The 27,886-nt window shown below is 37.0% G+C and overlaps 1 protein-coding gene across 4 annotated transcripts in view; it reads left to right on the top strand.

The window, feature by feature from the left end:
• slc37a1 (solute carrier family 37 member 1) overlaps positions 1 to 26,776 on the top strand; it is a 30,974-nt gene extending 4,198 nt beyond the window's left edge. For 2 of the 4 annotated variants that reach the window (XM_088606914.1, XM_088606923.1), the window contains exons 3-20: positions 2,382 to 2,463; positions 4,605 to 4,707; positions 4,992 to 5,070; positions 11,730 to 11,865; positions 13,650 to 13,726; positions 14,396 to 14,562; positions 15,725 to 15,762; positions 17,445 to 17,528; positions 19,038 to 19,163; positions 20,750 to 20,840; positions 21,601 to 21,663; positions 22,712 to 22,797; positions 23,234 to 23,282; positions 24,283 to 24,356; positions 24,600 to 24,678; positions 25,585 to 25,682; positions 26,071 to 26,135; positions 26,483 to 26,776. In XM_088606914.1, the coding sequence (XP_088463040.1) occupies positions 2,382 to 2,463; positions 4,605 to 4,707; positions 4,992 to 5,070; positions 11,730 to 11,865; positions 13,650 to 13,726; positions 14,396 to 14,562; positions 15,725 to 15,762; positions 17,445 to 17,528; positions 19,038 to 19,163; positions 20,750 to 20,840; positions 21,601 to 21,663; positions 22,712 to 22,797; positions 23,234 to 23,282; positions 24,283 to 24,356; positions 24,600 to 24,678; positions 25,585 to 25,682; positions 26,071 to 26,135; positions 26,483 to 26,498 (1,513 nt within the window). In that variant the 3' untranslated portion in view covers positions 26,499 to 26,776. The remainder of the gene's footprint in view (positions 1 to 2,381; positions 2,464 to 4,604; positions 4,708 to 4,991; positions 5,071 to 11,729; positions 11,866 to 13,649; positions 13,727 to 14,395; positions 14,563 to 15,724; positions 15,763 to 17,444; positions 17,529 to 19,037; positions 19,164 to 20,749; positions 20,841 to 21,600; positions 21,664 to 22,711; positions 22,798 to 23,233; positions 23,283 to 24,282; positions 24,357 to 24,599; positions 24,679 to 25,584; positions 25,683 to 26,070; positions 26,136 to 26,482) is intronic. The other 2 variants (XM_088606932.1, XM_088606942.1) reach the window with 2 other exon arrangements.
• Positions 26,777 to 27,886: the final 1,110 nt, after the last annotated feature.

Raw genomic sequence — 27,886 nt, forward strand, 5'->3', positions numbered from 1 at the left:
TATAACCTTGACTTCCTGGCTACTGAACATTTAAATCCACGCTCACTCTTCTCCAAGTCAGTTGTTTTTATGCTGTGGTTGATAGTTGTTATTGTAAAAATTTCAAGAATGACAAGTAGCCACTATCATTTTTTTTAACATACTTTACATTTGTAAAATAAATGAAAAGCAGGATACAACTGTACCATTTTAATCTTTTTGCAAACATCAAGGTGGATACAGGTAAGGTCAAGTCAAAAATAGACTGTCACTGCATTGCATTTTATTACTAGAAAATGTTTAAATTTGATGAAGAGAGGAACTGATGTAGGAGGTTTCTTAATTTCTCACATAGAGTTTTGATACCATGGTTCATCTGTGAATGTCTTACTGTAAAAAACAAGTGTTTTCAGATTTGCAGATATGAGCAAAGGGTACAGGAGCAAACAGGATCAGAGTATTTGAAGGTCCAAAAGACAATCTCTCAAAGCACTGTCACATAATCTAGTCATAATGCCACAGATCCTGGATTCAAAATTGCTGCCACCTCTATGTATGATAGCACCGCTCTGCTATTAATTTCAAATGCTGTAATTACTAAATAATCACTGTAGACAGCCTACATGTTGTGATGAAGATCTCTTTTGATACACTCCTTAAATCTTAACTTCTGTTTACAAAACACAAATGTTTTGTTTTTCGCTATCTTTTCCATGGGCTGTGAAGAGCATGTAATTTTACTTATGAAAATCACTTTTGATATACATGGCAATGTAATACCAACATCTAAGTTAAAAAATTCCACTTATGCTGCCACATAGGAGACCCAGATATCTCACTTTTAATTAAAGTTCCCATTTATATATTGAAGCAAAAAAGTTAAAATTGCAAACACCTATTTGTAGACACTAAATACAGTGAATAGTTTTCCTAAAACATCTGTGTGATGCTCTGTTACATGTTGCCATGCTGTACGTGTGCAGAATTTTAAAGAGTGTAGTCTTGAGAGACAGAATAAGCCAATATGAAAGCCCTGCAAATCCTAACATTTTTGAAGTGAGTTTGAGTGAAGAAATAAGTCGGTCTTCCATTTCCTCAGATGCTTTCTTACTATATCAGTGGGAGATATGTCTCCTCCTTGTTCTTGTTTTTATTATATTCTTGTGCACAAGTAAGGGTTAGTGAAATGATAAGGTTTTCTGTTGCTACTCTGTTTACACTACTCAGCCCCATGGTTTCTGGAGAAGGGTTCTGTATGTCTGCTAAATTATTTTCAACCCTGCAGCTCACATGCTAAATCAAACCTAATTACTACTTATGAAGATGCAAAATAGCTGGTTGGTCATCACCATCTATAAAGTTTCAATTTCCTGTAGAAAATTATAGACGAACACTAGTGACATCTTCCTTTTCCACCTCTTCCATAAAGCATCCTTTTTAGGATAATTGCAGTGTGCTCTATAGGGCAATTTCTGAAACCTTTTCAGTGTGGGACAGCAGAAATCTCAAGCAGACAGCTAAAGGCTAAGACAATGCTAATACATGAAAATATCTTGTATAATAGGACTATACACTCATACACATCAAAAGATGACTGTTACACATGAAACTAAAAATATTAAGAAAACATTATTATGTTGTAATAGTGTTATATTATCTTGTCCATCCATTTTTAAACCATTTCATCCAATTCAGGGTCATAGGGGAGCCAGAGCCTATCCTGGCAAGTAGTGGCTGCAAGACAGGATACACCTTGAAGGGGACGCAAGTCCAGCACAGGACACACACAGATACTAACACACATACAGTACTTACACCAGGGCCCAGTTGCCCAGAAGCTACCAGTACATCTTTGGACTGTGGGAGGAAACCAGAGAACCTGGAGGAAACCCATGCGAACATGGGAAGAACATACAAACTCCATACAGAAAGCACCCTAGGAATTGAATGCTGCAAGGCAGCAATGCTAACCACTGTGCCCTGGCCGTGGTGCCCTGTTATGCTAAAAATAAGTCAGAACAGGAATATTCTAAAGATATAAAATCATAAAGATTTGTTTGAAACCCTGAAAACTTCTAAAGTCAATTTATGTAAGAAGGTTTTAATAGTTATTCCAAATACAAGGTGAATATTTAATAGAAATTCCTTTTCCATAACCCTTGAGAGGATTTAAAAAAAATTTTTTTTCCAGACTTTTATTGCAACACTAGCTCTAGGTGTCAAGGAAGGACCACAGCCAGAATGATTCATTACTACACACAGCTTTAACTCAGTTATCCCCCCCAGCTCTGTACAGTGTGTTTGCTCCTGGGCTGTGCATCTGTGGCTTTATTTGCAGATTATGTAACCCAAGTGAGGGAGGAGAGATTGGTTAAGGGTTCAGTGTCTCTGTTTGTTTCCAGGTACAAGGCCTTCACGTTTGTCCTGACTTTCCTGCTGTATACCAGCTATCACCTCTCCAGGAAACCCATTAGCATTGTCAAGGTCAGTTGCAATATGCAAACATCTGCAAACATGTTGTGGACATTTCAGCAATTGTTTTCTTGATTAGTGGGGCATAGTGGTTCCTTTCTGTGTTTTTTTTATGTTCTGTGTTTTTTATGTTGACATTTAGATTAAATCACTTTGTTACCTTTGGCCAATCACTTTACTAATGAGGTGATTTAATGTTTATGCAAACAGGTCACTTGCAAACAGGTCATCAATCAATCAATCAATCAAATTGTGCCAAAATATTTAATCAATATCCAAAATCTTTAAACATTATTTCAGTAAAAAATATACTTTAAAAGAATGCTAAGTTATTTTTAAATGCTCTGTACATGGTTTTGAATAAAAATGCAGGGGTATATTACAGGGCAGAAAAATGTGTTCACAGTATAAATTCACGACTGTCATGCTGCTGTTCATTGTGTGTTCTGAAAGAAGTGCACAAGTGAACACAAACTTATGGTGACCATCCATCTGGGCAGTAGTTACACAGCACTTACACAGGATATGTGCTTTTGTTATTCCTATTTACAATGATTAAATATTATTATAACTAGCTTAGTGTTTGTGCAGCATAGGGTTGCAGTGTCTGTGGGATTTTGTTTCACTTCTGTTCCGAGTAAAATAATCTTGAGTATTAGTGCTCAAATCAAATTTAATATCATATTAAAATTTCGTATCATATTTCTTCACTTAATCATGATTTAAGGACTCTTACATCCTAGAATCAGCCTAGAAAATCATTCTAGAAAGTCTAGAAAATCTAGGACTACAGTTTTAAAACGTTTTCATTCATACTGAACTCAATCATTTAATTAATAATTTATTGATCCCTCAACCCTTAGTCATTTTCAGCACTCTTTAAGTAGCTCTTTAATAGATATATTAAGCACAATTTTCGCCTTGGTTTAAAATCGTGGCTTTTATTGAATATGTGTTATTGTTAACCAATTAATGATTAGCAGGCACAGCTGGGAATGACACTATCAAACACTCTTAAAATAAGTGTGGTAACTGGTGGCTAGTCTTCCAGCCCAGGAAAAGGAGCTCTATGGAGGTGTTTATTTACATAATTACTTACAGAAAACTTAATGAAACAAATGAAAAGCCTGATTCTGTATTTGAAGCACCGACTAGACTCTTTAAGGTCCCTTTCTATTCAGCACTCTCCTCTTTAAACAGCTAGTTTGCTTACAACTCATAAAAAACAAAGCAAATCCATTTTCTCAGTCACATTTCTAGTAACCAGCACATAGCCTTTTAACAGCCGCTTTTCTTCATCAGCTCACCCAGCAGACCAGGGCATTTTCAGCACTACCAGCCTCGTCCTCATTCTGCTGTCCTGGGCTCTCTATAGCTGTAACTCTATAGAGTACCACAAATCCCTTCCTTCTTTATGTTCACCTTTGCCACTTGGTCTTGAATGAGAACAAGTCAAGTATAAGGTTTAGGCTTAAATAGAGAAGATCGATACAGGAACCTGAAACAAGTATTCAAAATCTTTTATGTGCAGTATTTCCTGACTACTGAAGGTTTAGGGGTAGTAATCCTCCTTGTTTCTAATGCATCTCTGTCCCTTATAGTGTCACAATATCCATTGAGCATCTGCGTTTCAGTTAGGGAATATGGTCAGTGGGATATGAAAACAACAAAGCTTTTTTATTTTATTTTGGATGACCTTGTAATCCTTGAGTAACACCAACACGCTATTGCAATACTGGTTGATGTACCTTTTGAATTAAAGGGGACTGCAATGCTATTTTCATGTTTCAGGATTAGAAAGAATCAGCATTGATGAGTGCCTTTCAAACTACAATAAAAGTGAAATGTACGCAGGAACTTGTAAAAATCTCACACTACACAAAAAAGAGAAAATTTCCGGGTAGGCGCAACGCCATGTTCAGCGATTCATGGGAACTAGAATGCGAGTTTGAGACATAATGGTGACTTATACTTTTACAAAGTTCATGATTTTGTGCTTAATTCAAAATTTGTTATTTTTTCTAGAACATTAATGAGTTTATTTTGTTACGGCGATTTAATAACCAGTCTGAGAAATTGGGACTGCAGTTCCCCTTTAAGATGTATCAAAGGATTCCCTCTGATGTGTCCTCATGTGTATGGTGAATCTCCAGGGGGAGTTGCACAAGAACTGTCGCCCCTCCACGGAAGAGGATGTGCCCCTTGTCCAGAAGGCCTCTCTCCAAAACAGTGTATCTTGTGGCTGGAAGCCCTTCGGTAAGAGAAGAGACATTGTTTATGACTGCAGGGCACAACCCCCTGCCTCTGAGGACTACAGTGCCTCCTGATTCTCGTCTGACCTCTCAACTTCATGCTTATCTGGTTAATAATTTGTTATGAAGTGAACCAGTTATACCTGTTGTCCAGGTGTGGCAGGACTGTGGTCTTCCTGAGCTGGAGTTGTGCCCCCTGTATTTTAAGGGCCGAAAGTAAATGAAACCATGTTACACCCACCTTCTCCTTGACTTGGGTAATATGTTGTCCCTGTTTTTTTTTTTCAGACAACTCCAACTATAATGAGTTACTGGGAGCAATGGATTATTCTTTTCTCTGTGCCTATGCTGTTGCAATGTACTTCAGGTAAATGATTAAAGAAATAATTTATAACACTACGCATATGATGAAAATAATGCAGAAGAGCTGAGTCACAGCTAAAGAAACACTGGTATTTAGTCCGTAATGGAATGTGTTTTATTGCTATTACTGTACATTCATTATTTTTCAATACTAATTACCTAAATAAACATGTTACATACTTAAGACTTCAAGGGGTCTTAAGAAGTACTTAAGAAGTATCAAAGAGGTACCTTTATAAGCATTCCATTTAAGAAATAAATTCACCTATGTCTTTGTTAATTAAGCATTACAACATTCTCAAATAGTGCTGTTTATTGCCCCCTTCTGCCAGATCTTCCAGAAGGGACCAGACAAAGCCAAATATAAATCAGCAGTGCTTTCTGTTGGCCAGTGTCTTTTTGTTTCTAATCCAAACAAAATCTACCATCACTGACAGCAGTGAGTGGAAAGATAAGAGTTTTGATTCACTCCTGACCTTGAAGGAGATGAGAAACTGAATGACAAACATTGCTTTGAATAAGTTAACGGCTGCAAGCCCATCATGTTCTTGAACCAGAGTATTCCCTTTAAACACTTTTTGTATTTTTTAACCTTTTTATTAATGTATTACTTAGATTAGATTGACTATATAATGTGCCATATTTATGACTATTAAAATTTTAATAGCACAACAGTTAATAAGTGGCAAACCTTCTTGAAACTTACAAAGCAGTTTGTAAAGACAAGATTGCAACATCCACAAAAGGCAACAGCATACACCAGAAATAGTCAAACGCTGAACTTTCCAATCCATCCAGTTTGTTAAAATGCTTAATTAATCATTTTTAACCATTTTGATAAGATAATAATTAAAAATCTATTTGTGCCACACATCCTGAGATGGAGTGGATTGAACGAGGTCCAATCTCGTAGCACTGTTAGAAACACACTTTCGAGGCTGTAATGTTTATAAACCTCTCACTACATTTATACAGGTTGTAAAGGAAAGGTTATTATGATTTTAAGGCCTGAATACACAGAGCTGCCAGATGTTCTGTTCTGGGTTGATATCCGTAAAATATCCGTAGTCAGTGTTCATGAATTGTTGGTCAGGTCCCATCCATGTGGTGTGACCTGCACGTCTTGTAGGATTTCTAGTTGCTGCCAGGAAGTGTTCTTGGGAAGACCCCAGTGCCTGAGTAGCCAGTGTTGACTGACTAGTTAATTAGTTAATTTCCTTATTGTTTTGTATTCTTATGTTCTCCTCTCCTCCTATTTTCCCTTCGTTAAGTAGTAGCATTATTAAAAATATAGTCTTATGGAAAAATAACGTTTTTTAAGTACAAACTCCAGTATAACAGCAAAATAGTTTTAATTAGCGAATTAATTTTCTAAAATAATTACCCCTTAACAGAAAGCTATACAAACAAAGAATTTGTATTGCTGTGCCTAAGAATTATGCTGGAATTTAGGTTAAGGAGTTAAGAAAAAGTAATTTCTCCACTACCAAAATAATAATAATAATAATAATAATAATTGCTTACACTTATATAGCGCTTTTCTGGACACTCCACTCAAAGCGCTTTACAGGTAATGGGGACTCCCCTCCACCACCACCAATGTGCAGCATCCACCTGGATGATGCGACGGCAGCCATAGTGCGCCAGAACGCTCACCACACATCAGCTATCAGTGGGGAGGAGAGCAGAGTAATGTAGCCAATTCATAGAGGGGGAGTATTAGGAGGCCATGATTGGTAAGGGCCAATTGGAAATTTGGCCAGGACACCGGGGTTACACCCCTACTCTTTTCGAGAAGCGCCCTGGGATTTTTAATGACCACAGAGAGTCAGGACCTCGGTTTTACGTCTCATCCGAAGGACGGCGCCTGTTTACAGTATAGTGTCCCCATCACTATACTGGGGCATTAGGACCCACATGGACCACAGGGTGAGCACCCCCTGCTGGCCCCACTAACACCTCTTCCAGCAGCAACCTTAGTTTTTCCCAGGAGGTCTCCCATCCAGGTACTGACCAGGCTCACACCTGCTTAGCTTCAGTGGGTTGCCAGTTGTGAGTTGCAGGGTGATATGGCTGCTGACTATGCGCTTATTGCCTTCATTTGCCAGCTTTAGATGACTTCCATAGCACTTTGATGTATGTCACAGATGTCATAAAGCAGTCTGGTTCATTATAGGTCAGTTGATAATACAGGTTTGTTCACTGGTAAGTATTGTTTGTGGTGCTAGCAATAACTCCAGTGTAAGTCACCCTAAGGTGTGACCACCCTTGTGAAGTTAATGATTGATGAGTCTGTCTGCAGGCAGTCAATTCTGCACCTGAGCGGAAGGCTATCCAGGATAAACTGGTGACTGGGGTGGGAGAATTAGCTGTTAGGGAATCAAAGATCTATGTTTTTGTTGGGAACCTTTTGAAAGTAATTTACTTTAATAAAAGTCTTAAAAATAAATAATATTTGTTTTATAATAATCCATCCATAATCAGATAGATGGTCATTCCTGGTAATAGTCACAGCAGCCCAGTGCCGAAAGTATTGACGCAGAAGGCACAAGATGGGACTACAGCTGCAAGAGACAGCTGCATAGCACAGGGCACACACAAACAGGCAAAGAAGCCTGCTGTACAGAATTGAACCCAGGTCTCAAGAACTGTGAGGCGGCAATGTTAAACTGCCATGCTATTAATAATAACAACAAGAAAGTGAATAGATCAGTAAAAAAACACATTAACTACATGGGTAGGTCATGGCATAAAATATTGTTTTTCAGTGAGATTTGAATGTACTGTAGCAACTGAAATCCAGGCATTGCATCATATTGGTGCAATGTACTCGAAACACCTACCAGCCCTGTTTCTGAAAGAATAGTACAGATGAGAGAAGTTCAACTTCAATTATTAGAGACTTGCAGGGGCTGAAAAACAGTAGAGATCTTTTCATACAACTTTGACAAACAGCATCTTTGATTTACTTGCTCATTGTTTGCATATAGTATTTTATTCAACATATGCTGCCTTGTGTAGGTTAAATTAGATATTTAATTAAATTCCTACAGCCACTGCATGCAGAGACAAATTATTATTACAAATTATATTACGATTTACAGAAATAAACAACCAGCCCTCTTCACTATCAGTATTAATATCTGATCGTCTGAAGTCCTTATTCCTAGCAGTGTGCACTTCTGAAAACAGCGCACTGACCTCAAATACATTAAAACCTCCTTTTATAATTGACAAATCTTTTTGTTTTTTTACTTTTGAAAGATATCTTAAAGATTAAACAGAGGAAAATTCAAATCCCACTTAAAGTAGCCTTTGTCCCAACCTACAACTGAGGTAATTTAGTCTTACCAAATAATTAGCTCAATTAAGATCAGGGGTAGAGTGGAATTGTTCACCACTCATATACAGGTAGATAATACCCTGGCCTCCTGCGTTTGGAGTGACCTGTGTTAGGAATGTTAGGTATGGTAAGACAGCCAAGCCCATTTGGTTGTTGATAGATTAAAAGCAAATCCTGGATTGTATGGTGAGCCAATGCAGAATCACGAGAGATGATATGCGTCATAGTCAAATCTCTTACAGTTGCAAGTTGTGCAAGAGCTAGATTAGACACAACATTAACACCCATAAAATAATACTACAATAATCAGTAAAAGTTCAGTGAATTATTTGATCATTCTGAACTCAACTCACTTTTCATCAAATATAGTTCCATTTTTTGTTAAATCCCTGTGCCTTATTAACTTATTTACTTTATCCCACCATTTATAACAATTATTTTTCAGACCCATTTTAGTTTTCTTTATTTTTCCCTGAAAAGACATCACACTTTTGCACTTCTTGCACCCCCTGAAAGAGACCATCGGACTACTGTCTAAAGTCTGTAGAAATGTTTAAAAAATAATATGACATAAAATGGCTTTTCGCTTCTCAAAGAAAGGATGTACAGTACTCTGTTGAGGAGAACAAACAGAAGAGGCTTTCAGTTCCATAACCTCGTAAGACCCCAAGTGGTAGTGCTATTGTAGGACAGGAAAATGAAACATGATTTGAAAAATAATAATGTCAGAGGGAAAAAAGTTTATGTTTAGAATTCTGTTTTTTTATATTTAATGAATGGTTTTAAAGTAATGTCTTCTTCCTGATTAAGAGACAGGTAATGAATGCCTTCAGGACTTTCAGTGTTTACTAAGATCATAAAACATCCAAATGTTGTATTTGTGAGTGTGAACATACACCTGGTAAATATGGAATTTAATACTTGTCAGCAGATCTCTTGCTCGGCTAGTTAGAAAATAAATTTACTGAGGTGTAAAATGGTAGGAGAGAGGAATGAAATGTGAGTCAAACAGGTTTGGGTACATGCAGGCTGCCTCATTCATCATTTTTGTTTCTGAGTTACACATAAGGCAGCTTAGTGAAGGCATTAGGGCATTAGCACCTAACCCTATTTTGTCATTTTTGCATTTTTGTGATTTTTATTAATGAACGTGATTCAGCTCAAAATATGTTTAGAAGAGAAAATAAATATGTTAATTAAGAGCTTAGTCATGACACTTTGAAATTGCACTTAATATTTGTTATATACAACACCTCCTACACCCACTCCTTCTATTCAAAGCAACAGAAAAGAAGTAAATAGATCATTTCTATCCAAGAAACATGGCATTATTGCATAAGTGTTCTAACACTACAGAAATCTAAAATAAAATTACCTGACTTCTTCTTACATATACAGTAGTTACTAGAATGGCCTTTGTCTGTGTGCAATAATACTGGTCCTTATGATTTCAAAACAACTCAGGCATAAAGTTTTATAATGGTAAAGATCAGGAGGAGGATATAAAAACATTTCAAAGACCCTCAATGTCTGTTTGAGCATGGTAAAATTGATCAGTGAGAAGTAGAAGGCACCCAGACACTGGGTATAGATCAGTCTGTCCCTTCAAACAGCAGATAAGTAAGGAAAGGTCTTAGCTACTGTATACCACAGTAGTACAATAGTGAATTTTAAAGAATTAGAGTTCAGTCCTTTTGATTAATCATGGGGATGTACAGTATGAAAACAGCTGTGAGTAAGTGATCCTCAAGCAACTTGAGAGAACCTAAGCACACCTACCAAGAAGAATGGGCAAAATTGTACCAAGGCAGTATGTAGCCAAAGACTTGCAGCTGTATTTGCTACAAAGGTTTCCACCACAAACTGAGTTATGCAATCAACATATTTTCTGCAACCTATTTTAACTTTATTCTTTAATTTGAGCATTCATGTTTTTAATAAAACACTAGGTTTATAAAAGGTGTATGCTTCTTTTTTAATTTCACAAAATGCCACACCTACTGTAGGAAGAGTCTGAATACCTTTGTAAAGCACTGTAAATGCCCAAAACATAAACCTCCCACTACATTTACAGATTCGTACAGTCAGGGGTTTGACCAATGATGATGAATATATTAGTAATTGCTACTTTATTGTTCAAAGCAAAGAAGCATCCAGTTTTCTTTTTTATATTTTAAAATATTGCTCACAAAATAATTGATTTGTCCTGTTCAGGTTTTCATTCTAGCTCAGCTCTTAATAACTTGATTGACCATTTAATTGGGATATACTGTAATAAGGCCTTGAGCAGCATGGTTAGCTACTGTTAGCTACCTGTTTGGAGTTTTATGTTCTCTTTGCATTCTTTTGGGTTTCTTCCCACAGTCCAAAGATTAATGCTGGCAGATTTATTGGCTTCTGTAAAAAATGGCACTGATGTGAGTGTGTGTTTGTGTCTGTGTGTGCCCTGCAATGGACTGGAATCCTGCCCAGTCTCGCTGATGTTACTTGCCTTTTATAGGCTCCAGCTCCCTCTTTGACCCTGTACTTGATAAAACAGTTCCAAAAATGGATGGATAGATAATAAGAACTTTTTTAAAACTGGCAACTGCCTTTAACAAATTGGATAGTGTTAAAAATAAGCAGTTACACAGTGTAATAACTCCTATGATTAACACAAAGTCAATCAAGAAACAGGAATTTAAGTATTTATTTGGGAATGCTTTTATGCAGTTTAATTCACACATTGTCACCTATAAAAAGTTGTATACAGGCAAACAGACATCACGATATACTGTACATATAGCACGGTATTACTGAAACTAAGAAGGGAATTCTGAAAACCTTTAAAACCAGAAATCTTAAAAATATTTAAACTTGGACAGCTTAAGCAATTAGGAGTCCAGCTAGGAAAAAATGGAAGACGTAATGGGTCCTGAGGAGCAGGGCTGCCAAGGCAGGTAGATTCCACTTGTCCAGTTTGTCTTTGGTTAATATAGAACAGGGCTAAACAACTTTCTGCCCTTCCTATTTACCCCATCACAGAATTTACTTATCTAATCATGTGTCTAAAACTCAGTTCTCAAAGGGCCTAGTGTAGTTTTTGATCCACCTAAGCTCTCAGTTACAGAGTTGGTCTAATTAATGAATATATTTGCAAGGTGTTTTGACATAGCAATTTAGCATATGATCAACACAAGAAAACAAAAAACAGTTGTAAGAACATGTTGTGTAATACAGTTTTTTCAGAATCCAACTGCGTTTTCCTTAATGAATGATATTATTTCACACCTTTCTGTCATTTGCGATTCATTTGGATTTTCATTCCTTTTATTCGGCAGTGGGATAATCGGAGAACGGCTGCCCATCAGGTTTTACCTTACATTTGGAATGCTGGCCAGTGGTTTCTTCACCAGTCTTTTTGGCCTGGGGTATTTTCTCAATGTCCACAGCCTGTGGTTTTACATCATGGTTCAGGTAAGCCCTGAATATGGATTTCTAGAAAAAAGAAATTTAACTTTTTGCAGGTAAACAAAGTCTGTGTACAATTGTTTATCAAAGTGTCAGTTAGTGTTGTGAAAATGTGTTCTTGCTGTTGTTGTCTGTTTGACATTCTGCTCACAAGTTAAAATGTGCAGTTGGCCAGCCACTGACCACGGGCCACTTCTTTTTGGCCATACAAGAGTTATGGGGTCTGAAACATTACCCAACCATGTTGTTCAAGCTGATACACTGACTTCCTTCAAGAAACAGCTTATTGAGATCTTCGTAACAGTCACCTACAAGCAATCAAGCAAGCCTAATGGCCAATTTGTCAATTAGGTAATCACTCACTTAAATTAATTAATCTTACAGACCAGATACAGACTCCTGAAAAATGCATTTGTATTTCTTGAAAAGGAGAAATAAAATACATTGACCAACTACAGGAAGGAGAAAACAGAAAGAGCTGCACCCAAAGTTACTCTTTATTGAACTACTTGATGAAGAAAAAACATTTTGAACCTTTCTTACGAACAAAACAAGATTGAACATTTAGAAAAAATGGACTCCAGAAATCTAAGGTTTTCATACAAGAAACACATAGGAAAGATATTTCAAGCTATTGTCCAGTGAGGTATCCTTTCTCAGAGTCTCTAGTAAAGAGTCTGCCCTCAGGAGGTACAACAGTAACAAGTGAAGTCTTCTTCAACTTCTGGCCTGAACCCCACAGAAAGACATCTGAAAGACAATGCTCACAGAGCTCAGCTTTTTATGATGGTAAAAGCTGGGATGTGAAAGTTATCAATTTAATATTGATTGTGTTCGTAGTGATGCAAGGGTTTTTAATGTACTGAAATTATAAGAAATTAGTACAGTAAATTGTGGAAGTGCTTTGGCTAACAATAAGCAGGCCATTGCACACAGATTTGAAATGTACAGTATACAATTTACTAATACAACATCGCATCCACAGCAAACTAACAAGAAACAAGAGTAATAATATATATGTGAATCCATGGAGGATGGTCATCCTTTGAGAGATTGACCATGACCTCTGACCCAGGGTCTTAGTCAAGATTGCCTCCTATTGTGTGTACTAGACTCAGAGTAGTCATGTTAGACTATTCATCATAAGTGAGGTTGAATGCTACCAGTTTATGATGTCCTGGTCTGTATTACAGACTTGGGATATGCTCCTTATCAGAGAAGCCCTTTCAGTTGCATTCTTAGTACTACCATGCTTTAGTCTGGTCAAGACAACAGAAACATTATTAAAAATGTTTCATAACGCTTAATCCTTAGTCTTATAATACACCTTCTCACATTCTCGCAACAGAACAGCTCTATAAAGATACCCCTTCTTTAAGTGCTACTTCATGATGCCACTCACCTCAGTCATTCTGTGCAGATTCTGCATGATCTAGTGTGGCTTTAAACAGATTTATTTATCATTATCATTTTTATTTCAAACAAGTATGATCCCAAAATTTGCTAGCTCTTCAGTCTCTCTTGAGCAACTCTGTGTTGTCCTTTAAAAGCTATGGTTTAGAAAAAAAATATGTTCTTCCAGTAGGAGAATGTAAAACCAAGAGGACAGCATTAAGTACATAAGCACTAAGAAGTACACAGACAAATTCCACACAAGCTGGCCCACAACAACTGATCCGATCCTGCCCTCTAAGGAGCCTAGAGATAAGTGTGATGTTGGCTGGAGGCCAAACAGCCTCAGTGAGAAGACACCTCATCTGTCTCATATCCCTGTCTTTTATCTACTGTAGGTCTTGAATGGCATAGTTCAAACATCTGGGTGGCCCAGTTTAGTAACCTGCATTGGTAATTGGTTTGGGAAAGGAAGGTAAGACTTGTTTGTATTTATTCTTGTTTTTAATATTTTAAAATATTAAGACATTTCCACAGCACATAATACATTTAAATAGATAAAACCATCCAAATTTGTTATAAGTCTGCATTTAAAATGGCTAAACTTAGCATGGATGTCAAATGATTTTGCTAGCAAATGTTGATTATTTTATAAAAGAAGAGTAAAAAGAAATCTTTATTGTGGTATTGTGTGTTTCTCCACTTCAGTGCAGATATTGTGTGAATGAGGACAATTTGTCTGCATTGTTGCTCTAAGAAATTAGCATGCTTCTCACTGGCATTGGTGCATTTATCAAAAAACAAAACTTATTTAAATCTGATTTTCATTTTATGGATCCAAAATGCTTACTAATGTAAGAAGACTTACATCCATAAGACTTGATAGTGTCAAAAAATCTGGCACTTTTGGTTCTTGTCTATTACTAGATATGTTTCGTTTGTTTTATTAGATATGTTTGCCCACCTTGCAGAATTTTTAACTTTGAGAGGTTGATTACATCAATCTTAATCTGTTCCTTTGAATGAATGAAAAGGTATTTAATAAATATATGATGCTGCCTGGAGCAAATGCAATGTAGGAAACTGTCTTTTCATGACTCTGTGCTGTTGTTCCTTGCTAATGGTTCTGATTTTGCTGTTTTAGAAGAGGTCTGGTTATGGGAATCTGGAACTGTCACACATCCATTGGTAACATTTTGGGGTCCTTAATTGCTGGCTGCTGGGTGTCCACCCACTGGGGGCTGTCCTTTGTGGTGCCTGGCATAATCATCGCAGTGATGGGAATTGTCTGCTTCTTGTTTCTCATAGAACGTAAGTATGGACAGATGATACATTTATGGTTCCTACCAGAAGATAAATGGATACTGTAAATTGAAAAAAAACAATGCCATAAGTATGAAAGTGTAAGCATTAATACTGTAGAACACTGTAGAAATGCATTTTATGTGTATATTTATGGTTCTGCTGTTCAGGAACAGCTGTTTTGCAGTGCCCCTTGACACCTTAATTTAAATTTCTTTTTAAATATGTTACTGTAAGGTGTTGTACAAACAGCTGAACAAACTGAAGTCAGACTATTTAAAGGCAAAATTATCCACAATTAATTATTGTTGTGGACACAACATAAACAATGAAATGTACTTGATCAGCACTTGGACGCTGATCGTGGTCAAAGTAGATGCTAGTAGATAGGTATTGTGGTCTTGACTTTGCTGGTATGGAGTTTTCTTGGTTATCAATATTGTTGGAGGGCAACAGGACCTGGAGTGTCAGTTCAGCCATCGGGGGGCAGTGGTGAGACACTCTATATATGCACACAGGAATGTCTTAATATCGCATTGGCACAAGGTTATTAAAGAACTTGCCTCACCGGTGTGAAGCTAGACTCCCTTTATGGAGTTAGGGGAGTAATCAGTCCAGGGCAACTCAGGAGGTGAGACACCAGTGTGGTCTAGCTCCCCATAAGCAGAGTGCCAAAGGCTCTCCATGAGCTCTCTCTTTTATCGACTTCCCTACCAGTGAGGATCTGACAATTACAATTAATATTACAATATTTGTATCCCTTACAGAACAATGATGTATGTAAGAATTTACAGGAAAACAAATACAAAAAGTTATTCTGAAAGTTTATGTACTGCGTAATTGCTTTTGTGTCAAAACCTAACATGAATATAAATTTTACGTTTGCTGAATTTTTGGAGAAAATAAGTCATACAATACATTTCTTTATATAATATGATCTGTGGAATTGCATACAAGATAATTGCATTTTAATGGTGATCAAGGCCTTTCAGGTGGAGGACAGAAAGAATGAGAGTTGTTACAGCGTACATGCAAATTCATGATTTTGCTTTGTGCCAATAATAAGATACAGTATACTTTATCAAACAGATAATTCACTGCATATGGTAATATAGGTGTCTAAGTGGTTCTGTACTAACGTTACTAAAAATAGCATCCTTTGTCTTTTCAGATCCTGATGATTTGAAGTCCATTTCCATGGAGTCCAGTGTGAGTAGTAATCACTCTTCTCTGGCTTGTATAGTAAAGTAGATAAAAAATAACTTTGGAACTAGAAATAATGGATTTTTTCTAGTTAGAAAAATGAGTGCTTTGCATGAAGATTATTATTTTTTGGAATATTTATTTGCATGATTAAATTGAAAGCAGATTTTTTAAATTACATTGGAGTCTTGATATTTACCCTGTTAGAGAAATTAACTATTTACATGTGTTGAATACAAAAGAACATAGATATTGTTGTAAATTCCACTATATACTTTTTGAGCTGTTGTCCTTACAGGGCTGCAGGTCACAATAAAACTAATCACCCTAATCACTTATCACAATAATCTATCATTTTCCATATTAGAAATTAATCTTCCTTGCCTTTGTTGTCTTTTGCCTTTGTTACCTGTTTCTACTGTGCTTTTAAAATTGTGGAATAACTGTAAACCTTATTTAATCTGCTTTCTTGGTTCATAATTTTAATATACTTGGTCCTTTGTTTTAGAATTACTCTTTACTTAATTTAATTACTGACAAGTAATTAGGAAAGTAATTAGGAAAGATAACTTTATTTATATATTTGATAGAAACAGGACTGTTTATTAGTTTAAAACTTGGCAAAAATAACAGACCCAGGATGCCATCTCTTAAACTGTTAGTTGTAAATACAGAAATTTGCTTCACTTTGTTTTGGTTTTATTGTATCCTTATGAATTGGGGATAAACTGATTCCCATAAACAGTCAGAGAAGGGCCCAAAATGTACCTCAGGATTATCAATATAATTGGACAGAAACAAGATCAAGAAATATGTTGTTTTTCATTATCTCAATTCAACATTATTACATTATTACATTATTGTATTATTATGTACAGAATTAAAAAAAATACCCATATTAGAGTGTTTAGTATTACAAGTTTCAATCAGATATATTTTAAATCTAAAGATTAAAATTGTAAACAGTGTAGTTATTAGATAATTTATTTAGTTCCATTAAGTGTTAAAAAGTGCTAGAACTCAACAGGAAGTGCCTGTCCACAAAAAATTGAGTCTGATTTACCAGTACGGTGTACCAGATAGTACCAGCCTAATTCAAGCACTGGCTACTTTTTGTGAAAACATCTCGTAATACATTGGTTACTATATAATGAATGTACATTAGAAATGTTATTGTATCAAGCAGTCTTCATTTCTCTTTACTGGAAAAATGTGGTTAAATGAAGAGAGCAAATCTCAGAACACACATGTACAGCATCACATTAATTTATAACTTCATAACCTTCCAAGTGCTGGAAACATTTGAGAAAGATCTCAGGCACATGTTTCAGTTAAGGGTTTCAATCAAGAGCACAACTGGGAAGCAAAGCATAAGAGCCAGCAAATTGGTTTCAGCTGTGAATCATATAAGCAGCATATCTGAAACATTAACAAAGAAAACCACTGGGGCCATAAAAAGAAAACCTTGCAGAATAGTATTACTTCCCCACACTAAGTGAATCAATATAGAAAAGATATAGACCACAGATTCAAACACTCATAAATATTATATCTGCCAATCTTGCTACAGTATAAACGTTTATAGTTAAAGAGCTATCTTCAGATGTTTTTCCTTTCTCACTATTATTGCCATATTTCATCCTCTTGATTGTGATGATAAACCTAATAAGTTGCATCCTGTTTCCCAGAAGTGGAAGAAAAGCGTGAATAGATTGAACGGGCTCACACACACAGAGAGTTACATACAGCATAAGGAAGGCAGTAAAGGAGAGGTGAGTCTGGCAAACTGGGTTTTAATGTAACCAGGAAGCAAAATCAAGAAGACCCAAGTTTACCCATGTGCACGCTTACCACGAGGTTCTAAACAGAATAGCAACTGAGTACACTGTGTACAGTCTCCTTACCAAGTGTTCTCCAAACTTTCCTGGGGAAATCCGCTGAGATAATTCCTCTTTTACTTCCTCATAACACTCCGGATATGAGGAAGCCAAGTGCCACAAGCAAAAAAAGCTGTGAGGTGCTACAGTACATTGCCAAAGTTACATTATTAATGTTTATAGATATAGGTTTCACCGTGGGGGGGATCAGACACACAAGAGATGATCAGCAAAGAAAAGGGAAGAGATAAGAGAGGAGTATAAGGACAGGCATGGTTTTGGAGACAAACTTGAAAATTAAAGGCATTTTTTTTGTAATTAATGGCATTCTTGAGCTAAAAAGCTGTTACATGTTCCAGGTAAATCACTTAAGACAGGCAGTTAAAAAAGTGATATGTAGTTATGGATTTCATCAAAAGTTAAACTGTTCAGCAAAAATATTTTTTTCTGAAGTTATGGTGTATTGGAGCATGATGGGAACACACTCATCATAGTTTATGCTATGATTGGTTAAAAAAACTTTTTCTTCAGTCGATGCTAAGTCTCTCCTGTGTTAGATTCCCATGGTTCTGCTTGTTTGAAATAAAAAATAATGTCAATCTTTTGATACCCTTTCGGTAACTTCAGTCAAGTCCCATTCACTAATAAGATGTGAAGGAAATACATACTGTATGTAGAACCTGACCCGATCTGAGTGTCATTCTAAATTGACTGCAGAGAATACAGACATCTGTTGTGTGTGACATTTCATGAATAAGTGAAAGCCTTGTTAAAAATAGCCATCATTCCATATATAGAAAAATCCCTGTACTTGATATGTTCTAATGCTTATGCAATGATCACTTCTAAACTCCCATTCATGATAGTAAAAGAAAGTGACCTGAGCTGGATGGACATAGACTATAAAACTTTCTTGAAAATGCTAGATTTCAGAGAATACACTTTGTGTATGTCTTCTTGGGTGTTCTCTTTTGGCACTAATTAAAACTCATTTTAAACCATTTGTGGAACTTGCATTGTAACTTCTTGCATCCTCTATACATTGTCCCTCTATACATTACTAGTTAACCATTTGATTTTATTCTGGCTGGAAAATTTGAAGGAATGAATGAGAGTTTCAAGTGTCAAACACCGTTAACAAAGTTTGTTTGCCTTATTGGCCAACATCTAAAATAAATGTTACCGGTTCACATTAAGATCCGGATATACTGTATTTTCAGCTGCTGTATGTAGTAGAAATCTCTTTATTTAATCATTGGTTCTAGCAAATTGGACAGTTGGACTGGGCTTTACTTAAACACATAACTCAAATATTTTTCTTCATTCTACTGCTGGTAGTTTTGTAGAAGGGAGGTATGAAGTGTTTTGATTCTGGGAATAGCCTAATTGAATTTTCTGTTTCAGAATCCTGAGACAGCTTTGCTGATCCCAGAGGAGGGAAATGGCTACATTCCTGTGCATCAGATTGTAGTGGTGAAAAGTGATGCTGAGGTGACAGCCATCAACTTCATTGGAGCATTGAAGATCCCGGTAATGTGATTTGCCACAATTAGACATACCTATGCCTTTTTTTCACCAAGACACGTAAACCTAGATCCATCCACCCATCTATTTTTCATGCTGAGGGTCGCAGCGCAACTTAAAAGCACAGGACTCAAAGTAGTACTGACAAGAGTGCCTAGATGTGATGCTGGTTCATGGAAAGGTCAGAACGAAAAGGGACAGTTTAGACCAACACCTGGGGAAACCACATGTACACTCCACACAAAAGGTGCTGCCCCAGCCAAGAATCAAACCCTCGATGTTAGGAATTAGTAGTGAGGACCCTATGCAGAAGACTAGGGCAAACTCCAAGAGGCGTGGTCGAAAGAACAATCTGAGGTCACAATGTGAGGTGGAATGTAGATTCCTCCAGGGGAGTGGCATAACATTACCCCCCTCCCCAGGGGCAGCTCCTGACTCCCTAGAGGATCAATTGGAGAGACGTTGGCGGAAATCAGCAATCAGCTGTGGGTCCAGAATGTCCTTTTCAGGAACCCAGGTGCACTCCTCAGGTTCGTAGGCCTCCCAATCAACAAGGTATTGGGGTGGGGGCCAGGGCTGGGGTCTAGAAAGGGGGGATCCGCGGAAAGGTTTGATAAGGGAAATGTGAAAAGTGGGGTGAAACTTCAAAGAGCGAGGGAGGGCTCAGCGATATGTTACTGGGGTGATTTGTGCCAGAAAGCGGAAGTGTCCTATAAAGCAGGGAGCAAGTTTGTGGGATGCCGATTCCTCCGGGGGGCGTGGCGTAACACATGACCCCAGAGTTGTGAGGCAGAAAACCGCTATGCCATTATTCTGCATCATACTTTAAATCTGATCATTTTCACTGATGACTGGCAAGTCAAAGATGCTTAAATACTACAAAGGAGGCTAGAGAGCTACTGGTTTATTCTAAATCCCAATAACACAATTAACTTTACACTAAATTTGGATTTGTGCAGTAGAATTCCACTCTTTTTTCAAAGTATCTATTCCAAAGTGGATTAAGTTAAATGAGAACAATACATCATAGTGGTTCCATTGCACAGGCCTCGCTCTAGTGAGTTTGTTTTTAACAGTATGTGCTGCTTTGTATGAAATGTGATTACACGTCCTTTAAAACAATGTGATTATACTGCCATGGTAAATACTTTAATTTCATGGAAGTCCCTTAACCACATATATTTAAAAAAAACAGTATTAATCCTAGGTATGCAGAGCATTAACACATAAGAAAATGAGCAAAGTAAAAAAATAGAAACATTTTGCTCTCTAGCTTGATGTTTTGTTGTTTGTACTGTAGCTTAATAACACAAGAAGTCCAACATGCCATTTTGTGGAAGATAGTATGCATTACAAGATCCAAGTAAAATAGCACTGCTGCTTGATAGTAATGAAACATGTCAGAACATAAATGTTTTTGATTTAGATGCACAATAAACTCCTTCTTTAAGGGATTTTAAAAACAAAAACTTCAAAGTGGATGTACAAAAGAAAAATCCTGTTCTGGAAACTAATGGACAAGTCAGTGTTTCAATGATACACGTATGTGATAACCACAAAGACATGTTAAATATCTCTGTCTCTCTTTTTAGGGTGTGGTCGAGTTCTCCTTGTGTTTGCTCTTTGCCAAATTAGTTAGTTACACCTTTCTCTTCTGGTTGCCTCTATACATTACCAACGCAGGTATGTTCATAAATGTAATGCAGCTACAACATCTTAATATAAAGCAGCAGTGGATATACAATACTTACTATTTTAAGTTTGTATTGCTGCACCCTTTAATAACCATTGTTATGTTTGCTGGATATTGTGTTCTGGAATGTAATTTTGAATGATTCAGCAATAGGCAAATACAGTAAGTCTGTTTTAAGAACATACATATCGAGTACCTTCACCACCCATCCTGTAGATATTTGCTCAGTCTCACACTCATTCAGATGACACAGGTAACAACAATGGGAGCATTTAGAGTACACATTTCCTGTACTAGAACAGTACAAGAAAGGAGACTGAATTTCCTCTGTGTGTGGTTGCTAGTAGTTAATCTGAGAAACTCATCAAACCTTTTCTTGAAGGATCACAGGACAAATTAATTTAACAATACATAGTCAGGGATACATGGTAGACATAAACCTGCACAATAGATGGTTCAAATTAATGCTACTTTAAGTAAAATCAATATTCTCTTAAACTAAATAAACTGAAGATTTAATCAAAATTTAAAATAAGCCTGCTGTTCTTACTCATTAGTATGAATTTGGTTCCAGGAAGTTTTGTACCAAATGTTAACAGCAACATGAGCAACATTCTTATGAATGGATTTACTAAATGAAATGCCAGGATATTTCGCCACAAATCAGTCTTATCTTAAATTACTTTTCTTAGATTTTGTCTCTGTGAAAGCATGGATATCGTGGCTCAATTCTTATGTTGCTTTTTTAAGCCCATTTAGATGCCAGGAGGGCTGGAGACCTCTCCACACTCTTTGATGTGGGAGGAATTTTTGGTGAGTACTGCAATAACCAGAGGTTTCAGACTACTGGTCTGTGATTGCCATGTTTACTGTAAGGTAGCTAGGAGCCTGATGTAGACCTGTCTTACAGATAGCCAACACATGGTATATAACCAAATATTTTGATTGAATGTTTGACTGAACTACAATGTGTTTAATCATTAACAATTAACAATACATATTGGCAATTACTGATGCCTGGTGGACAACATAGAGAAGCATGTAGGGGTCTTAGAGGGCTGTATTAAAGTTCCCTCTACAGACATTCCCGTCTCCTTAGGCCAGTTAGTTAAGTGAGCCTATATAAAAGTATTGTACCTCCAGGTCACCCCGTGTTTAAATGGGTACCCACATTGCTGTAGGCATCTCTGTGCCCAACCGGCACGGAACCACACAGTGTAAGTCTCATTGCTGTGGAAACCGGTGTAGGCTCTGGACTGATAAGCCTCTAGGTTTGACTGTTATATACTGTAAGCGTTTGAAATGTTCAAATTCAGTTTGAAATTCAGCCATTTTATAGACACTTCATCCAGTTCAGGGTCATAGGGGAGCCGGAAATTATCCACGTACACACTCACATGGTGGCGTAGTGGTTAGCATTGCTAACCTACAGCACTGGAGCCCTGGATTCAATTCTGGACCTAGGGTGCTATACGTGTGGAGTTTATATTTTCTTTCCATATTTACATGGGTTTTCTCTGGGTACTCTTGTAGTCTGAAAACATACTGGTAAGCTAATTGGCTTCTGGGAAATTGACCCTGGTGTGAGGGTGTGTATGTCTGTCTGTGTATCTGCCCTACATTGTGGTGAACCGTCCCATCCAGGGTGTACCCTGCCTTGTTCCTTACATTTTTTTCTGGAATAGGCTCCATTTCAACCCAAAAATTAGATAGATGGACAAGTACTTTAAATAAACAATTAATAGTATTGCCAGAACTGTAACTTTGCCCATATGCTTTCTGTTATATGCAGGAAGCAGAGACAATACTTTATGCCTTAACTTGTAATCTGTTTTCTAACCAACTGGTTTCCCATTGGTAGGTGGGATTCTGGCAGGGGTTATATCTGACTCCCTGGGGAGGAGAGCGACCACCTGTGCAGTTATGTTTCTACTTGCAGCCCCTACAGTACGTATGCCTGGAAATAGGATGAGCAGGAGCCAGAGACTAGAGGACTTAATTCACAATGTGTGGATATAGGAAGGGACCACCTCCATGAGGGGTGGTTGGAATGTATATTTGAAAAAAATGCTGCATTTTCAGATGCAAATGGTTGGAGCTGTATAAAAGTTCTACAGCTTATATAAAATGATATATACTATAGTGCTTATTAGGGTTATTACTGTCTTTTATAGGTAAACCAACCATCCCATTAAAAATAATTACATGGGCAGGTTGACCCTTTTTAACAGGGGTCATTTATCATCAAATCTTTCATTTGTTTTCTATCTAAATACATATAAAAATTGTTATTTGTATGATTGATTCCTGCCTTTTCAATGCAAATGACAAACCCCTCAGAGTCTGTAACTTTCATTGATTTTCTCAACTGTGTGTCTTTCAGCTGTATGGCTTCTCAAAGATAAGTCAGTTTGGAATGGGTCCCACTATAGGTAAACCATCTTCAAATCCTTTCTCTACAATAATTCAGATGAGGTCACCGTAGTGCTTTTCTCTTCCTTTACCTTGCAGAAAGCACCCAGTCGTAACAATGCCCAGATTAACACATGACAACCTTCTAAACATTTTTCCAAATCTCAATTTTTTTCACTTGTATTTACAATAATAGCACAATCTCATGATTCACAATATGTAATAATATATTTAAAGGTCCCACACCTATTCTATCTCTTTTTAGATTTGTACTTAATTTCAGACCAGTTTACAGGAATTCATGATCAGATTTGGAAAAATTACTCTCATAACTTTCAACACATAACATTTATTTGGTCAATCAGTTCTAACAGCACCTTCCAGAAAATTCACAGTTGTTTAGGATATCATACTAAACTAAATTAACCTTCTAAATCAGTAGAATTTAAAATCAGTTGAGCTATGCTGATTGACTGTATTGAGACCTACTACCTGTTATAATGTAATTGTATATTAATGTCAAAATTAAGAGAAACATAACCAGGCCTACTGTAATGTAAATACGACTTTGGGTCTTTAAAAAAAGTCACAGAGTGAAAGACTCAAAACTGGATTGTGCCATTAAACCACCTTTGACTGGAATTCCCTGAGCAATGGCACACATCTGATCTTGTTCTACTGGGGTGAGGTTGGTTTGAAATGGACCAGAGTAAACTGGGCTTTGTGTAATATTGATCCCCATAGTTATCTAGGTGCTTGCTATCAGTGAGAGCTGTGTCGGTGACTAAGCCCGTACCACAGATAGAAAAAAGGGAAGGGTAATAACAGCCCACTTCTCTCTGGTGGACTAAGGGCTGTAGTGACAAGTCATTTTTGATTAATACATATTGGCAATTGCAGAACTGGAAGGCATGAAAGACAAATCCTTTACAATTTCAAAACATTCATTAGGTTCATTAGGTAACATTTTAATTCCATCATATTCTTTCTGCATTCTAATTTTTCTTTTTTTTCTCATAGTTATGCTTCTCATATGTGGAGGCCTGGTAAATGGGCCATATGCACTGATTACTACAGCAGTTTCTGCAGATCTGGTATGATTTTCTCCTTCAACCATGGATGATTGACATGTACTGTATAAACACTATGCAATTTCTGTACTACATTAATTCGGACAGTTTAATTGTGTATGTATGTTTATACATATTGTGCATGTATATGTGTTTACTGTGTTGGCCAATTATTCAGTGCATCATTTCATACTGCTTGCTTTCATTTTTAGCTTTGAAAATTCATTGATCTTTGTCTGAAGTTAACTTTTCTGTACTTTCCTTTAGGGCACTCACAAAAGCTTAAAGGGCAATGCCCGAGCTCTCTCCACTGTTACAGCTATCATTGATGGCACAGGATCCGTGGGTGAGTTTGTCTCCAATTTTCTGGCACATTCTTAGTCTGTAAAGGAAAGTATCTTTCTACGTTGTGGCTGCATCCCCCAGGGAGACCACACAGTATGATGGTTTCTTTGAGGTGAGGTATCTCTAGTGTGCTCTCACTCAAGAATTTGGGACTAGTAGGAGAGGAAACCGTGTACTAACAATCTCACTCTCACCTTCAGTATTCTTATCAAATTTGCATTGTATGCCACAGGTCCTGGGTTCATTCTGATGTAAATCCATTCTATAACTAAGCCCTATGTCCTGTGTCCCAATCAAGCTACTATAGGGCCTTTCATTTATCCATTTAAAATGTGGCTCTCAGCCTTAAACAATTATCTAATTAAATTAATTCACTATGTGAGCCTATTTACATGTAACAGACGCCTGAATGACTTCTAGTAGCATGTCAGCTGATGGCTGACCACAGTTGGATGTGGAGCACGTTTCAGGTGTGGCTGAGAAAGGTTTTTTAGATTTGCACTGTTCCCCTATCTTGTTTAATATTCCCACCCCAATCCAAAAACAAAATGACAACTCAGCAAAAAAGTTAAAAAATCTCCACATTAGGAAAAAATAGTGAAAGAGAGCATTCAAAATGCTGAAGTGTTAGACAAAAATGATCCTAATAAATAATTTGCTTAATTAGGCTAATATTAAATGCTGCTATGGTAAGTGGCTCAAAATAATTGAACACTGTACCAACTGTCTTTAAGAAACAAACTTCCAGATTAGGCAAGTATAAAATTAAAAAGACAGATTGTTTGAAAAAAAAGGAGAAAATGCAGGTCAGTTCTTTCATCTTTGTTACCTTACCTAAAAAGTCCAATGTTCTTTGGGAGCTGCTGAAAGGAGGCTGAGTTTCCTAACCCAGCTCTCTTTCCTCCAGGTGCTGCCCTGGGCCCTTTGCTAGCAGGTCTACTGTCACCCACTGGCTGGAAAAATGTCTTCTACATGCTTATGGCAGCTGACGCATTTGCTCTGCTGGTAAGACGTCCTGAAAATCACTGAAAGTAAGCCAAACAACAGATTATTAGATAAAGGTATGGTAAGCATAGTAGAACACTTAGCAGTTACCTAAATCAACTCCAGACATCAGGAATTATCACCAAACCACCAACATATGTAAAAAATTATGAGTTTGATTAATTTAAGATTCAAGGGTATGACAAAACAGACCACTTCAGCTCTAAGACTCAGTAAATACATTTTACATCTCGTCCATCAGTTGTAAACCTGCAACTATAAATAATGGACCTACAGTACAACTATAATCCATGTTGCTTCTGATACTTAACATGGTCCTTCCTTAAGACATCACAGTTCTTTACTTGAGGACTGTCTTTATTTATAAAATGTATTTATTTTGTTACAGTTTTTGCTGCGTCTAGTTTCGAAAGAGTTAAGAACACCAGAAACAAAGAATGGCACTTCAGTGGAGTAAGTGGTTAAGTGTTTTCATCTGACTCATCTCTGTGTCATGTGTTTAGCCCTTAAGAGTCCAATGGACTGTTTTCCTGAATGTATAATGTAGAAACATGCTTAAAAATAATAGACATTCTGTTTAACAAACAAGACTAGCATTTATAACACAACTGATATTTTTAAAAGTCTTATTTACAGTACTTGTGTTGATTTGTTTTTTATATCGAAGGAATGGTTATACATATGGGAAGCACTCTGGCATAACGAATGTCAGTTACAGTTTGTGTGAAAAAAGAGCAGACTTAAAACTTGTAGTGTTTTCTAGAAAGAAAAATAGTTAAACATTCTCTATCCCCTTACAGGCTGAAAGAACACTGAGCACTTCTTCTTCGTCTCCAAAGAATTGCCTCAGCAACATGACCAAAACTTGTAAAAGTCTTGTTTTTAAAGAGACTTGTTAAAAAGCTTTAAAAATTTGCTCTGTAAATTCTATTAATATGCATATATTTGAAAGTTTCTCACAATACATTTTTTTATATGGAATTAGATTTAAGCATGGGAGAAAGTGAGATCATGAAAATAACTCTGCTATTGTTATTTATTTATTTTTATCTGGGATATATTTGTTTTGATGTTATAAAAGTGTAACAGATTCAGCATTGTGAAACTGTTCATTGCACATATGGATAGACCTGAGCCTGGTGGATCTGTATTCAGAGTTATGCTGTTAACTCCACACTCTCCAATCACCTCAGTAAAAAAACTAAAATGAGAAGTCAGGAGCCAGTTTTACACATCTTTTCCAGGATGCTTCTATTAAAAAAAAAAGTTTCAGCTTGGAAATGGGCCCCTGGTACTGCCTGATATCTTCTACATCCACTTTCCCTATAAAAAGTGATTCAGTTGTGCACGGGGTGATGCTCACAAATGGTCTTTTTTCATAACAACTTCAGTGACTTCAGTAATACATAGACCTGGTATTAATTAAGTGGGATTTTGAAGTCTCTGACTCCGGGAAGTGACATTATGGAAGAGGAGAGGAAGATAGGTGCACTCCAGCCTGGAAGGCTTTTCACATGATTGATGCAAAGCTGGTAGAACACCTAACCATAACTTTTGTCTACATACTGTAGAAATGGGGTCATGCCAGGCACTACAGGTCTTGGAATCACCAGTCACCATTGTCTACTCCGACCTCATTTTACCCCATTGAAAGCCACTGGCTGATGTTAAGCATAGTTGTTAGGAGAAAAGACTTGTGCTTGTTCTTTGGAGATGTTGTCAGCCTAAACCTTGCCTCCAGCCCCATTAACCAACAGGAGATCTCACCACACACTCCAGGAAGTTCCCTTAAGAACTGGTCCATATTAGGGATTTCAATATTTGGCCTTGGGGACAAGGAAATTGAAGAAGGGGGCAGATACAGCATTCTACTCCAGGATACTGGACCATGGTTATTACCAATGTGACCTTCCAACGCCACCCTATAAAAAGGGGGTAGACATGATTATGACTCTGTGTCGCTGCCAAATATTCTTTCCCATGATGCCCTCAGTGACAAGCAGTTATTTGTAAGAATTAATGGAAATAAACCTCTTTTTGGTGAGTGTCGCGGAGTGCCTCTTCTGGCTTCCTTCCACACACCATTGACACTCATAGCTGTTTTTTTATCCACCAGTCACAGCAAAGACTATTCTAGAATACAGATGATCCAGTAGTTAAGGTAAAGATATTTAATAGAGAGGTTAAGATACAGGGTTTGTGTT

The sequence above is a fragment of the Lepisosteus platostomus genome, chromosome 2 (genome assembly GCF_059453375.1).
Source record: "Lepisosteus platostomus isolate fLepPlt1 chromosome 2, fLepPlt1.hap1, whole genome shotgun sequence".
In the NCBI taxonomy this organism is placed as follows: Eukaryota; Metazoa; Chordata; class Actinopteri; order Semionotiformes; family Lepisosteidae; genus Lepisosteus; species Lepisosteus platostomus.